General features: G+C 43.4%; 1 protein-coding gene and 1 pseudogene across 1 annotated transcript; one reads left to right on the top strand and one right to left on the bottom strand.

Moving 5' to 3' along the window:
* Positions 1–1,681: 1,681 nt before the first annotated feature.
* LOC130699971 (RRP12-like protein) lies at positions 1,682–6,180 on the top strand. The gene is given in 6 exon segments (XM_057522017.2): positions 1,682–2,008; positions 2,063–2,300; positions 2,360–2,756; positions 2,820–3,558; positions 3,560–4,282; positions 4,350–6,180. Coding segments are annotated over 6 exon segments (4,104 nt in total). The 5' UTR covers positions 1,682–1,783; the 3' UTR covers positions 6,132–6,180.
* A 30-nt stretch (positions 6,181–6,210) lies between these two features.
* LOC130699965 (Na(+)/citrate cotransporter-like) lies at positions 6,211–12,466 on the bottom strand (annotated as a pseudogene).
* Between the last annotated feature and the right edge of the window lie 978 nt (positions 12,467–13,444).

Below are 13,444 nucleotides of genomic sequence, written 5' to 3'. Positions count from 1 at the left end.
TTCCGGCCAATGTTCGTTGGATCAACGTTTGCCGACGTCATTTCGTCTTGCGTCGTGACGTTCGCACAGCCGTCATCTAAAACGATCCGGTTGCAATGACCTGTTGCCTTTCAACATTTTAAGTCTAATTTTATTTGAACGCTGGTGATTCTTTGACGATTTAAAGACTTACTGTCAAACTCCTTTGTGAACCGTAGTCGTTTAATTGCAAACAAGGATGTTGAAGTAGCGTGTGACACTCATCCGACGGCTCCATTCGCAAATGAACTTTGTTGTACGTGAACGATCGTCCAACACATCTCGTCAAATCGAGTTCGAAACAGTTGACTCGTATTTTGCGGTTGGCTGTTGTCATACACACACACACACACGCCATGATGTCTCAACAGCTGTTGTACATTGTCTGCATGGCCAACCAATCGAAAACTCTATTTGCACTTGACTTCAATCGCACCCCCTGTTTTTTTTTTTTTTTGTTTGTGTTTTTTTATAGACAAATTGTTTCTACAGAAAAGGTGTTGTGAAAAGAAGCTTGTCAACGCTCGTTTGACGCTAATTGTACATATCCAAAAAGGAAATAACCAGTCACGCCAAGGCGTCTTTTTCCCGCGTGATTACAAAGTAATCCTTCGTACAGACGTGTAATCTCGGAAAACTGGACAGCCGAAAGCTGTTAATGAACCCCAGCTTTGACTTGTAGCTCGATGTCTTATACTGAGCGTTTTTCGAGTCGAGAAAAGGAGTACAATAGTCACAACGAGTACGTAACGATGATACACGAGTGTAGGAGATAAGTAAGCTTCTTTTCAGCGTCATTTCATGATTGGTCTCTCCTAGGAACTCGGCGTTCGTCTCGTATCGCCAAAAATACGTGAGGTCGATCTCAGTTTTACTTGGAAATACAAACACAACTTGACACCAACATCAACTTCATCTTCTTTATACCTCTGCGTACAGGTTTTGATGCAAGGTCATAGTGGCAATAAAAACGCGCAATCATTTGGAGACTCACTTTTTTTTGTGTGTGTGTCATTAGGTGTCATTCATTTCATACCAGGAATATGACTTGTTTTTTTCTTTCGTCCTTTCATGTTGGTCATGACTCCGAGAGATCGTTTCCGTTGATTGAAGACACAAAGATTTTTTTTTCCCTGTCCAACATTCTTCATTACTGTCCCTTTATAAGATATCGGCACACGGGGTGCGTACACTGTAGCCCTCGTCCAACTTGCTTTTATGTCTCGAGCAGAGAGAAAAAAAAAAAATACGTGATCATATCCGGCCGTCAAAACTAGTAGCCAGAAGTTAGGCAGTCAACAGCTAAAGAATAGACGTTATACTTTAATATAAGATATCATGCTGTAGATGGGAATCGATCGGAACAGAAAAACAATGACATTTGAAACGCTGTCTGCGTGACACGTACAACCCGATAGCGCTTGTAAAAAGACGATCTTAAAGTAAAAAAAACCGATCGATTCACGCCAGCAGCAACTGGTTTTATTGTGCCAATCACTTTGATGTGGCTCTAAAACATTTTGATTTTTCTATTTTTGTGATTTATTTTGTTTTTCCCATTTATGAAATAGGCAACGTTGTTAACTCTTGCAGACGAAAAATTCCAAAACGTTCCCAAGAAAGTGTGGGAGCGAAACACGTGGAAGTTGATTACCTGAATTGATAGTCTTTTTTTTTTTTTTTAAAAAAAAAAAAAAAAAGACCCTCTAACGACCGATAAAATTGCACGTCTTATATTGACGTGCTTTTTAAAAAATCAGGAAGGATGGGGAAGTTAAAAACGCGTATAAAGGGACCAGGAAATAAAGGGAAACGATGGGCAAAAGGACAGAGTAGTAGCTCAAATCCGTCAACCAAGAAACATCGTGAGGTGGCCAAAACCAGGTTCTTTCAGCCGTTTTTGTTCGGTCCGCCTGCTGGCCCTACACAAAAAAGTGGTTTAACTGAGGAGGCATTGAAGCAACACACTTATGCGTCAGAAGCTTTCAAGGTATCCGTAATAGCTGTCTAGTTAAATTTTTGATAAAAATCATGCCTTTTGCAGACCGATGATCCCAGTGCTGCTGTTGAAGTCATAACCTCTCCACCGTCCGTGTGCCAGGGAGATTTTGAGGATGACGAAACCTATTCCGTCATTTCTGGGCGCACATTTCGCTCCAGCAGTTCAGTCAAGACATTTGCCACAGGTTTTTCCAACTGCAGCAATGTGTCATTCAATAAATTACATAGAGGTTTTACACCTACGTCTGCCCTACACAGAGAAATGTTGGCTGTCCTCGCAGGTACACCGTCCCACACGTTACAACTGAACACATTCCTCACAATAGTTTGTGTTTTATAGCTGTGTCTGAAGTCATTAAGCAACAAGGAGGCAAAGAAACTGACACGGAATACTTTGCTGTTCTGATGACGACGCTAGAAGTGGCAGAGACTAGCGAGGACTCGCTTGGCGCCACCCTTGCTCTTTTGGGGATGGTTATCAAGCGAGTCCCAGCCAACGTTCTCAAAGCCAAATTCTCAACGTCAGCAAAAAGTCTGCTCGATTTGCTTGGCCGTTACATTGAAAGTGACAACAGCCTTTTAGTACGCTCGCTGATCGGTTGTCTGGGTGTTCTTCTGCGAAATCAAGATGCTTCGGCCTGGTCCAATTCGTCCACATTACAGATCTATGACGCATTGTTAACATTTGTGGCCAGTCCCAAACCACAAGTCCGCAAAGCCGCTCAACACGCCATTTGGTAGTTCATCTTTTTGCACATTTTGATAAGTTGAATACTTATTTCATTCGCTTTTCTCCGTAGTTCCATTCTCAAAGGCAGTACCTTTCTAGTTCAAGACGAAAACGCTCCTGTATTGCACCCAATCGCAGCGCGCACAGGCAAATATTGTTTAACATTCATAGAAGAACACGGATACGGCAGCGAACCTTCGCCTCTGCTTCATCTCTTGAACTTACTAAAAGAAATTCTAGCTGTATTACCACAAAGCGAAGTGAAGCCCTTGTGCGAATCGCTGCTCAAACTGATGACGTTGAACAACGTACTCGTCTCGTCATGCGCCATGCAGTGCTTCCACAGCATGTTCGTCTGCCGGCCAAGGCCCATCACGTTATCAGCAGATCTGAATGCTCGTCTCGTCACGGCTCTTTACGACTATCAACCCTCGGCCAACGACACGCAACCTCTACGCGGATGGCTGAGTGTCATGTCGCAAGCTGTTCTAAACCTCGGCCGGCTGGACTCACTCCTCTGTGTAGGGCATCTTCCCCGCTTCTTCAGCGTGGCCACCGCCCTCTGGTCCAGCGATAAAATGCCAGTAGTGATGTCAGTCACTCCGTCGTTGGCATCATTGATCAGCCAGTGCTTGGAACCGGCCTTTGATCAGCCAGAAAACGTTGCCGCAGTCACATCGGTCGCTGAGAAAATCACTCGAAGCATCGAACAAAGTCTCGGCTATCAAACTGTTAACGCCTGGAAGTACGTCATCCATTTATGTACCACATTGATCGAAGGTGTGGGCAAAACACGGCCGGACGTAGTCAAAAAGTTTAATTAAATCACTGGCTAGTTTGCGTGTCTCTCCACGCTTTCCACACGAGGCCGAAGTGGATTTTGCTATAGGTAAAGCTGTTCGAGTTTGCGGACCGCGATTCCTCTTGAAATGCATCCCTTTGGGCATTACTGGCCGTGAAAAGGACTCGTACGAATTCCCCTACAGTTGGCTCTTGCCGATTTTGCGTGAAAACATTCAGAACACGGAACTAGGATTTTTCATCGAATATTTCTTACCGTTGGCGCAAACGTGTCATTCAAGAATCCCCAAATGCAAAGAAGAAGAGGATCGCGTAGGATTCCGGGTATTCGACCTCCTCCAGCGGCAAATGTGGGCCCTGTTGCCCGGCTTTTGCAAGTGCCCGACGGATGTCGACGTAGCGTTCAAAAAGATCGCCAAGTTGTTGGGACACGCCCTAACCGAACGCCCCGACATCCGTATGGAGGTCATGGCTGCCCTTCGTCAGCTCATTATCCATTCAAAAACGGATGAAAAAATTCGGATGGAAGTGTCACGCTACGCCAAGAATTTTATACCTTTACTCTTTAATTTGTTTACAACCAAATCGACCACGGATGAGGAAGAGTCGCAACGTGAGTCAGTGTTCCAGACGGTGACGTACTACCTACAGGTAGCTGACATTGAACTTGTTCACTCTCTCTTTGATAAAGCCAAGGAGAAAATGACGACAGCATCTGCCAGTTTGAAATCGGTAAATGTTATAAACCTTTTTTTTTTTTTTTTTTCATGCAATATAATTAAATTAATGTGTTGATTAGGAGGATAAGGCTGTGGCGGAAGAGAACCTCTTCATCTGGGACTCTGTGCTGGCCTTGTTGAGAGCCTTGGTGGTCTACCAGGATCAGGACCGTGTAGAAAGCTTTGTACAGCTTTGTCTGCCTTGGATAATGGGAAGTGAAGCCAAACCTCAGAAGAAAGCTTATCGCATTGTCGAGGAAATTGTCGGCGCCGATGAGGCCAGCGACTGTGGCCGTCACGTCCGTGCCAGTTTGAATCGCATCGTTAAACTCTTTACCACCTCGAGAGACATCGTCAAGGCGCCCAGCAAAGCGTCGAGGTTGCGCACCCTGTCGCGCTTGGTTGCCCTGCTGGCCGAACAGCCACCAACTGCCCCCAATCGACGTTTCTTGGCCGCATCGGCTTCAGAGGCAGCACTGGCCGTCAAAGGAGTGGGCGAAAAGGTCAAAGGCGCTGCCTTTGCGCTGCTCATCGATGTCGGACGAGTCCTCCAGAAATGGTCCGCAGATCCGCAAGTGGCAGTGAAAGATTACATTACCAAACTGATGAAGGGCATGGGCAGCGATGATGACGTCCATGTGGCCGCTGCTGTCACATCCGTCACCTATGTCGTCCATGAATTTGCCTCGAATTGCACGGAAGAACTGATCGACACTGTCCTGGAACGCATTTGTGCCTTGTTGGTGACGGAAAATCGCGACGTCGTCTTAACTTGTCTGGTTTTCATCCGCATGTTTACCGTCACCGTCCATTCGCAGCGATTACCTTTGTATTTGAAGCGATTGATGGACAGCCTGAGCGAAATGGATGAAGAGCTCAAACGCGTCTTTCTCATCAAAACACGTGATATTTTCATCCGATTGATTCGCAAGTGCGGAGCTGATTTAGTCGTGAAACTCGTCCCGGAAGATGACGTTGTCCTCCTCAAACGTTTGAATAACATCCGCAAAATAGAAGCTCGTAAAAAGAAACAGAAAGAAGAGCGGAAAGCGGAAGGAAATGATGAAGAAGATGACGAGGACGAGACTGAAATGGCCACCCAGCCCAAGACGATGGAACACGTTTTGGCCGATAGCGACAGTGATCTCGAGGATGAAGAAGAGGACAAAGATGTTAAAAAGAAAATGCCCAAGACGTGGATTCAAGAGGAGGAAGGATCCATTGTTGATTTTTTGGACCCAGCTGCAGCGAGGAAGGTTTCAGCAACCAATCCTGCGCGTTCCATGCCAGGACAGTTTGACGTTGAAAAGAAAAAGAAGAAGGAAAGCATCTTCAAAACGGCCCCAGACGGCCGGATGATTATCGACGAAGCTGGGGACTCGTCCGATACTTCACAAGAATCTGACGTCGGCCTGAGTCGAGCATTGGACAAAATGGAAGTGGACCGTAAACGCAAGAAGGACGATCGTGAATCGATCAATGACGATGAAGATGAGCCTTCGTTCAAGTATCAAGCGGGTGGATCTGGTATCCATCGACCTGTTGCCATTGCGGCCAAACCGTCGGCCAAGCGGACCGTTCAGAAACTGACCACCAAACAGAGAGCTAAACAGAGCCAAGAAAAAGTGAAACCGGTGGATTACGGAGCCGAGTTCCGTAGCTCCAAGGCGCGTGGAGATGTCAAACGTAAAGGTCAACCCGATCCATTTGCTTACGTGCCGCTGAGTCGGAACGCACTCAACAAAAGGAAAAAAGCCAAGATGAGCGGCCAGTTTAAAGGTTTGGTACAGGCAGCTCGCAAAGGAGCATCGGTCGGCACGAAAATCCGGGGTAAAAACCATCAAACCAAGAAGGCAGATTAAAATTACGTTATTCCCGCTTGTGAATGGTAAATATATCAAATTTCTCCAGTTTACGGTTTATTTTTAAAGGCGGAACAACGTGAAAGAATTCGAAGAGACATCCAACAAAAACGAATCAGGTTAATAGTCTTAGAGTGGAGGAATATCATTGACGACATCGTAGACGCACGTCCCTTTGAGTGGGCTGCAAACGAGTCCTTCATTGGCGTCACACGGACACAAAACCTTGGTTTTAAAAAAAGAGAAATTTTTGGTTGGTTTCTAATTGGCAACATGTCAATGAAATTCAAACCTGATGAGCATCTTTAAGGAAGATTTCAAGGCCTCCTGGGTAAGACAATGTTCTATTTATTATCTGATGGCTGGACGGTCGGCATTCGTCGCCCAATTTCAGTAATGGGGCGCACCAAGGCGTACTGTACCGCATCATCCCTATTTTATTATTATTTTTTTTTAATTAATTGCTAATTTAGTTTAGAGTGTAAGCAAACAGTGATTACCGAGTAGGCAGCAACTGGACGGCCCACAGTCTTCACTGGATCGGCAATCGCCCGTCGCTACGTGGCTGGGAAGCGGCTGTAGGGTAGCTGTCAGCGCTAATGTCGTCCACCAAACAAACAGTAAACTGCACTCTTTCAGCATTTTTGCAACAATGATGGATCAAACTGCTGTACGTTAGTCAACTTGCACTGATTTCAAACGTTGAAAAACGTTTCGCTTAAACGATTCCGGCAAAAGAACTCCGTTAGCCCGTTGTTTCAGTAGAACAACTGAAACAAAAAGACAATTTCAGAAGAACTCTGACGTATCCCACTGCGTGCAAACAACTGAAGATTCGTGTCTTGACGTTCTGCTGATTTAACGCGCTAGCCCGTGCAGATGCATCCTGTTAGCCCGCCTCTCCTTCCGTCCATTGTGGTCCCGATGAAGTAAAACCGCCCAGCTCACGCCCGTTGCGTATTTCCTTTTTATGCTTCGTCATCAAGGTCGCCCACAGCCTTGACTATTCTTATTCATGCAAATCTCTTTTTCTTTGGCCGTCTTAGGGCCCGGTGGGTTTCCGGTCGTTCGATGACCGAACACAATGAAGAGTGTTTGCCCTCTGGAATGTGCGGAAATCCCCCCGTGATGCAAGGTGAACTTCGGTTTCGCCATGATTGATCAGTTTCACTTCACACCTCGTGTCCGGAATTTTTAAAATCAAGGGCGTTGTTACGTAGAGATTGAGACAGACGTAATTCAAACTGAGGTAGGCAGGCCCTACCACCGCTAACCTTCACCTCAAAAGGGAATCCGTTTTCTCTGAAAAACAATGACGATGAAAGCGAAATGGTGCGTGACGAAAATTGTTGAGAACTTGGATGCTTTCTTGGACGAATATTCCATACAGCCGGGTGCATTTTCAATGGTGAAAACTTCTATCTAAAATATATTTTAACCAATTAGGGACAAGCGAGTTGACTCGGAACACAAGAAAACCAAAAATGGAGGGACACGGCTAAAAAAACAATCCCAAGTGAAATTCTTGGACCAATTTTGCTAAACAGATTATTTTTTTTTAGGTTAATTTTTTGAATCATTGCCAATCTGCAGGTTGCCCATGCCTTCAAGAATCTGGGATGAAAATAGTTTGCTGTCGTTCGAACTTTGAAGTTGAGACAATTGATTCGTCGCCCATTCACTCAATTTGATGCTTTCTTTCTTCTTTTGAGAAGGGCATTTTGAGTTGGATGCCATATGAACAGAGGTCTAAATGGTAATGAAGGTCAGTAACTAATTCATATCACAAATTGTTGTTAAATACTTACAAGCAAGAGACCGTAAAGTGCTCGAACATTGTTTGGATTTAATTTGGCAGCTTGGGCGTAATAAGATCTAGCAACTTCTAAATTTTCATAACCTCCCTATTACAAAAATGGATACTTAAGAAAAGGTATATCCAGCAAAAAAAGCTATGTAATAATACCTGAGTATACTTGATTTCTGCATATCTTTGAAGGTACAAATGGTTGAAAGGACTGTGTAGTATCAATTCCTCAACACAAAATGCAGCTTTGTTCCATTCCTGTTGGCTGATGTAAAGATCAGACAATTCCATCCATGCCTCCTGGTCAGCCATGAAGCTAGGTAAAAAAAAAAAAAAAAAAAAAACTTTATAAATTCACTTTTTTCCCTAAAGAATCAGATTAAGATAACCTACATTCTAAGGTAATCGGTCAATTCTTTTATGGCCTCGATTATCATTCCCTGGGACTTGTAGATTGTAACTTTGCGTTTACGTGGGGCAGCATTAGTTTCATCTTTCTTAATGATTAGCTCGAGGATATCCAAAGCATCCTCATACCTGACGAAAAAATATTGATGAAGGAGATGAAATCTTGATATTATGTAAACATTTGTACCTTTCTAAAGCTTCATATTTCATTGCTTTGAGCCTTTTAACCCTCATGCTATCAGGAAACTCTTGATTCAACTTTGAAAGACAAAAGTTTGCTACTTCCATACTGTGGCAGTCCAGTGCTGCAATAAAGACTTGCTCCAAAACAAGCCAACCTTCATCACCTAGTTTACTAAAGTGATTTGCCAATACCTCTTTCCATAGATCGACTACGTCTTCACTCTGCCGACAGTTCTCTTCCCTCCAGCTTCTGAACAAGTCACGGACATCTGGAAATTAAAGATAAAATGGTAAATGCTACATGGAGACGGCCGGCGAAAAGATTCGTGAGTACAAACTTATTTTACCTTCCCAATGTTTAGACTGCTTTTCCATATTTTAATCGAAAGAGAGGAAAATTTCTCCACACTGTAATTACTAGACCAATACTTAAGCAGAGTCAAAACAAATAGAATTTGAGGATCCCAACTGTCAAAGTGATTCAGCTCATGGAAGTTCTTCTATTGCCTAGTTAATTTTCACCGTGTAGTCTGCGACGGTGTTGCCAAATTAGGCATATGCACCATATCTGTCAAAATCATATTTTTAATTTAATTATAGACGGTGATAAAAAAAACAAAAAACAAAATAAGATTTACTAAACCATTTTCTTTTTCAGATTCCCATAAGGCTTTTGAACATCAAAAGGAAAAATCAAACACTTGCAAAAAAAAACTGGTTTTTGGAAGTATTCCGAAGGATGGCTTCATAACTTCGCTATCACATTGGGTCAGATATGAAAATATATGATACAATCACTTCATGTAGAAATTCGTTAACTATACAGGAATAGAGATTCGGCAACTTAGGGCTTGTGAACTGGACGGAAATAATTTTAAACAACGCTCCATCTATAATCTTTGCTGTTTTCAAGATGGCCGCATCATAATGGCTTGGGTGCGCGCCCCGTCAGTCCAAAAGGGTAACTCTGGAGCGTGTAGGTCAAACACGGCGTCTCCTACAGTCTCCATAACGATGCACAAAACAAAGATGCTGATGATGTTCATAACTACTCCAGCTTTAATCTGAAAGTATGAACAACGTAGTCATTAAAGAGAACAAGTTTAGTCAACAGAGGCTTAAAAAATATACCATTTCGGCAGGTTTCATCTTGCCAGCTGAAAAAACCATGGCGTTGCTCGGCGACCCAATAGGTAACATGAATGTGTGACAGCAACTGATAGTGACTGGAATCATCAGGTAAAGTGGGTTCATATTGGTCACCTCACCCTTGTAAGAGAAATAATTGTTATAGTTATATATGTGCTTCGTATAAGTGTGAGCAAAGTTCGTACAATTTGTGCCACGATGGGAAGCAAGATGGAGGCTACGGCTGCGTTCGAGGCTATTTCGGTCATGGCTGAAGCGAGTAGACATAGGAGAAACATGACAGCAAAAGAAGGCAAGGCAGCTAAAGCAGATAGACGATGAGCAAGCAAAATAGACAATCCAGAGACTTTAGAAGCGTCGCTGATTGCGTAGCCTCCACCCAACAGAAGAAGAACACTCCATGGAAATCTTTGCTGAACGTAACTCCATTCGAGTAAAGCTGGACTCGAGTTTGGTTCTAGATAGTTACAACAGGCCGGTAATGTCTTGATGGCAATTAGCTAAAGTATAGAATGACATTATATTCACCTTTGCCAGGACGAGTGAAACACCAAAAATTTGGTTTAGATGGAAGTACGAAGGCGAGAAGAACAATAGCAATGGCTACTGTGGCGTCTCCAATCTTATGCCTGTACAAACATGTGCCATTGTTCGTTACTTACGTGTAAAAAGAAAAGAGATTGCAGAGTGGACTTACTCAATCGGGAACAGGTCTTCCCAACCGGGCATAAACTGAGGATCCTTCGAGACCCACAATATGATTAGCAGCCCGAAAAGAAACATGATTGATTTCTCGTAGAAGGTTATGGGTCCGAGCTCTCTGTATTGATTTCTAATGGAGGATTTGATTTCAGTTTTGTTCCGCATGCCACTGTCCTCGTTTTGACTTGACCTGAGCACAAGTTGAAACGCCTTTAATTCAATATTCTGCTAAGCAGGTTTTTCATGGATTGACTTACTTGAAATTCTCCATAAAGAGAAGCTGAAGCCAGAGCCAGGCGAAGAAGGTGGTGAAGAATGCGACAGGTACGCCAATGGCCATCCAAGTGGCAAAACTCAATCCGGTTTCAGACCCGTATAACCTGTGGTAATTCATTACTATTATGGCACGTTCCTTTTTTTTTTTGTTTGTGCTGTCAAAATTTTATTGGTCTTACTCTTCTAGAATTCCTTTGAGAGCTAGAGGTGCCCCCGAGCCAATCAGTGTTCCTGTTCCGCCAATGCTTGCAGCGTAACTGATGGATATGAAAAATGGAACCTTCATCCGCCGCTTGATGCTATTGAGACCATTGCTACATAACCAAAATTCGTATTATGTGCGACTTTAATTGAAAAAGAAAGAAAAATCACCTCCTCTCCGAGGGCAATTCCTTCTCGTGTACGACAGCGACAGGTGAATGGCCGGAATGTGACGTCATGTAGTTCATTCCCAACTCGACATCCTTGGAATCCTTAAATTGGTAAGCATACAAATGGATATAGTTTCTAGTCAATGTCATAGACGGTTTGAGAATACAATCCTTACTTGAAACAGCTCATCGACTACGGCGTCCACGATGGGAATCAGCATTGCCGTCACTCCAGAATTGGATATCCATAGAGACAGCAGCATGCTGACAATCATGAAGCCCAACATCAACCTGTTTTAGAGATTCCTAAAGTTAACGCCCGCAGGTACAAAAGGCTTTCTAGTAATGGCTTGTACCATCGTGGATTCGTGCCAAATGTAAGGATGACTCGCAAGGCTATTCTTCTGTGCAGATTGGATCGTTCGACGCCTAGTGCCAACACTACGCCGCCGAAGAAAACAATATTGGACTCCTTAATATAGAGAGCGCAAACTTCAGATGTGCTCAAGATGTCCAGCAATGGGAAGAGAACAATAGGTAAAAGACTAGTAACTGCCACAGGCAGCGCTGATGTGAGCCAGTAAATGGTCATCAGTAGGACACAATAACCAGCTCGTGCTTCCTGTCAATTAATAGAATTCTGTTATGAAAAATCTTTTCGTAGGTATGCAAAAGATGCTTACCGCTCCATGGAAGGCCAACGGTAGGAGGAGAAGTGGAAATAATACGACAACAATAGTCTTCAAGTACTGACGTATGTGAGACTCAAAGAACTTCTTGCAGCTACCCATGACGGACTAATCCTAAAATTGGGGTAAGTTAACATTTTTTAAAAATTTTTATGTCTTAAGAAAAAACATTGCTGACTCGCACTCAATGACCCTTCTACGTCAATTCGAACGCTGCGACCCTATGCTAGCCACGGGCCTGTATAGTTGTTATCGAGAGTAATCTGGGCCTGATTAAGACACGAAAGTCAATATTTAAGATCGGGAAAACTTCCAGAGTCTCTCGTCAGATTCAGAGATTGTCTGCGTTGCGCCCTTGGCACTACTTATGTGCTATCGCGTAAGCTCGTATCTACGTCGGATTGTAAATATAACTGAACGTCGGGGTGAGAGTGGGTCATTCTGTCAAGAACCCCTGACGGAAATCAAAACACAAGGGGAGATCGGCACGCTTAGTTGCGACACAACGAACGAAAAGAAAGAAAAACTGCGATTGTAATTGAGGTTATCTGACACACACGTCATGACTTGAAATCTAATTGGCATTCAATTTCGATTGAATTGCAACCTGTTGCTAACTAGAGAAGCACATGGCAACAGGATCACCTTAAAATGGAAGACAATGTAGGGTGGAATAGGGATTGAACACACCTTTTATGGAGGATCTGTGTCACTACTAAAGGCCAGCAACAACAGTGTTAGACGCGCGGTTTCTCGTTAGCAACACGCTGCATTTCCATTGTCTCTGCTCAATTTATAAACTAGTTGGGGAATCTGTTGCTTATAGAGAAGGACATTGAAGTAGGAAACTAGATAGAGGAGGGCTGGCTAAATTGAGGAACTGGTGCTAAGCAGATGCGGTTAAATTAGATCCTTGAGAACGGGTGCATAAAAGGATTGAACTCACGCCCTTACCGCAGGTTACTTGAAATGTGGTAGACCGGCAGTAAGCCAAACTTACCTTAGCTAGAAGCTATTACGTGATATCCGGATTATGTAGGACACGTGATTTGCACGAAGGCCCGTTCAAACGTTTTTTTTTTTTTTGAAGTACGTTTTGCGCTCACAAAAAGAAGGCAGTCGTCTGGCAATGGACTGTGGATGAATAGAAAACCTCTGGATGGTTCTCAGACGATATCGGAAAGCCTAAAATATTTGTAGGTGTAGCGAGTATTCCCTTAGAGGGTGAAGAACCAATAGGCTGGATGGATCTGGGAGAGGCTAGAGGCGCATTGGTATACCTGACCATCTCATCCCTGGGCATACGGAAAAATGTGCCTCCCTTTTTTCTTTCCTTTTTTATAGAACGGGTGGGTTTTAGCCAATGGGTTAACTAGATTCAAATCTTTACCAACCTTCGAGTTACAGTGAAGGGTGGTTTCAAAGAACCTTCTAGCATTTGCCTTTTTTTTATTGTTCCTTTTTGTTTTACATGTTCCATCTTCTTCTTTTTTTTTTTCAAATAGATGTCAACATGAGCTCCTGGAATTAGCATTTCTTGTTATATCGAAAACTGGTTTTTAATTGGTCTCTTCTCGTACGAAGGTGAACGAGTATATTTTGTGTATTGCTTTAACAGTTTGGTGTAAATATATTTCGGTGTCGTTTAGGGGACGTTGTTGCGCAATGAGGCATTGAAGAGAAAGGCCAATTCCTAGTGCTTTTCGTAAGTCTTTCGTGGATGGAGAA

This window comes from Daphnia carinata, chromosome 7, assembly GCF_022539665.2.
Source record: "Daphnia carinata strain CSIRO-1 chromosome 7, CSIRO_AGI_Dcar_HiC_V3, whole genome shotgun sequence".
Taxonomy (NCBI): domain Eukaryota; kingdom Metazoa; phylum Arthropoda; class Branchiopoda; order Diplostraca; family Daphniidae; genus Daphnia; species Daphnia carinata.
Note: the sequence above shows the minus strand (reverse complement) of the source record. Positions and strands in the feature narration are given on the sequence as shown.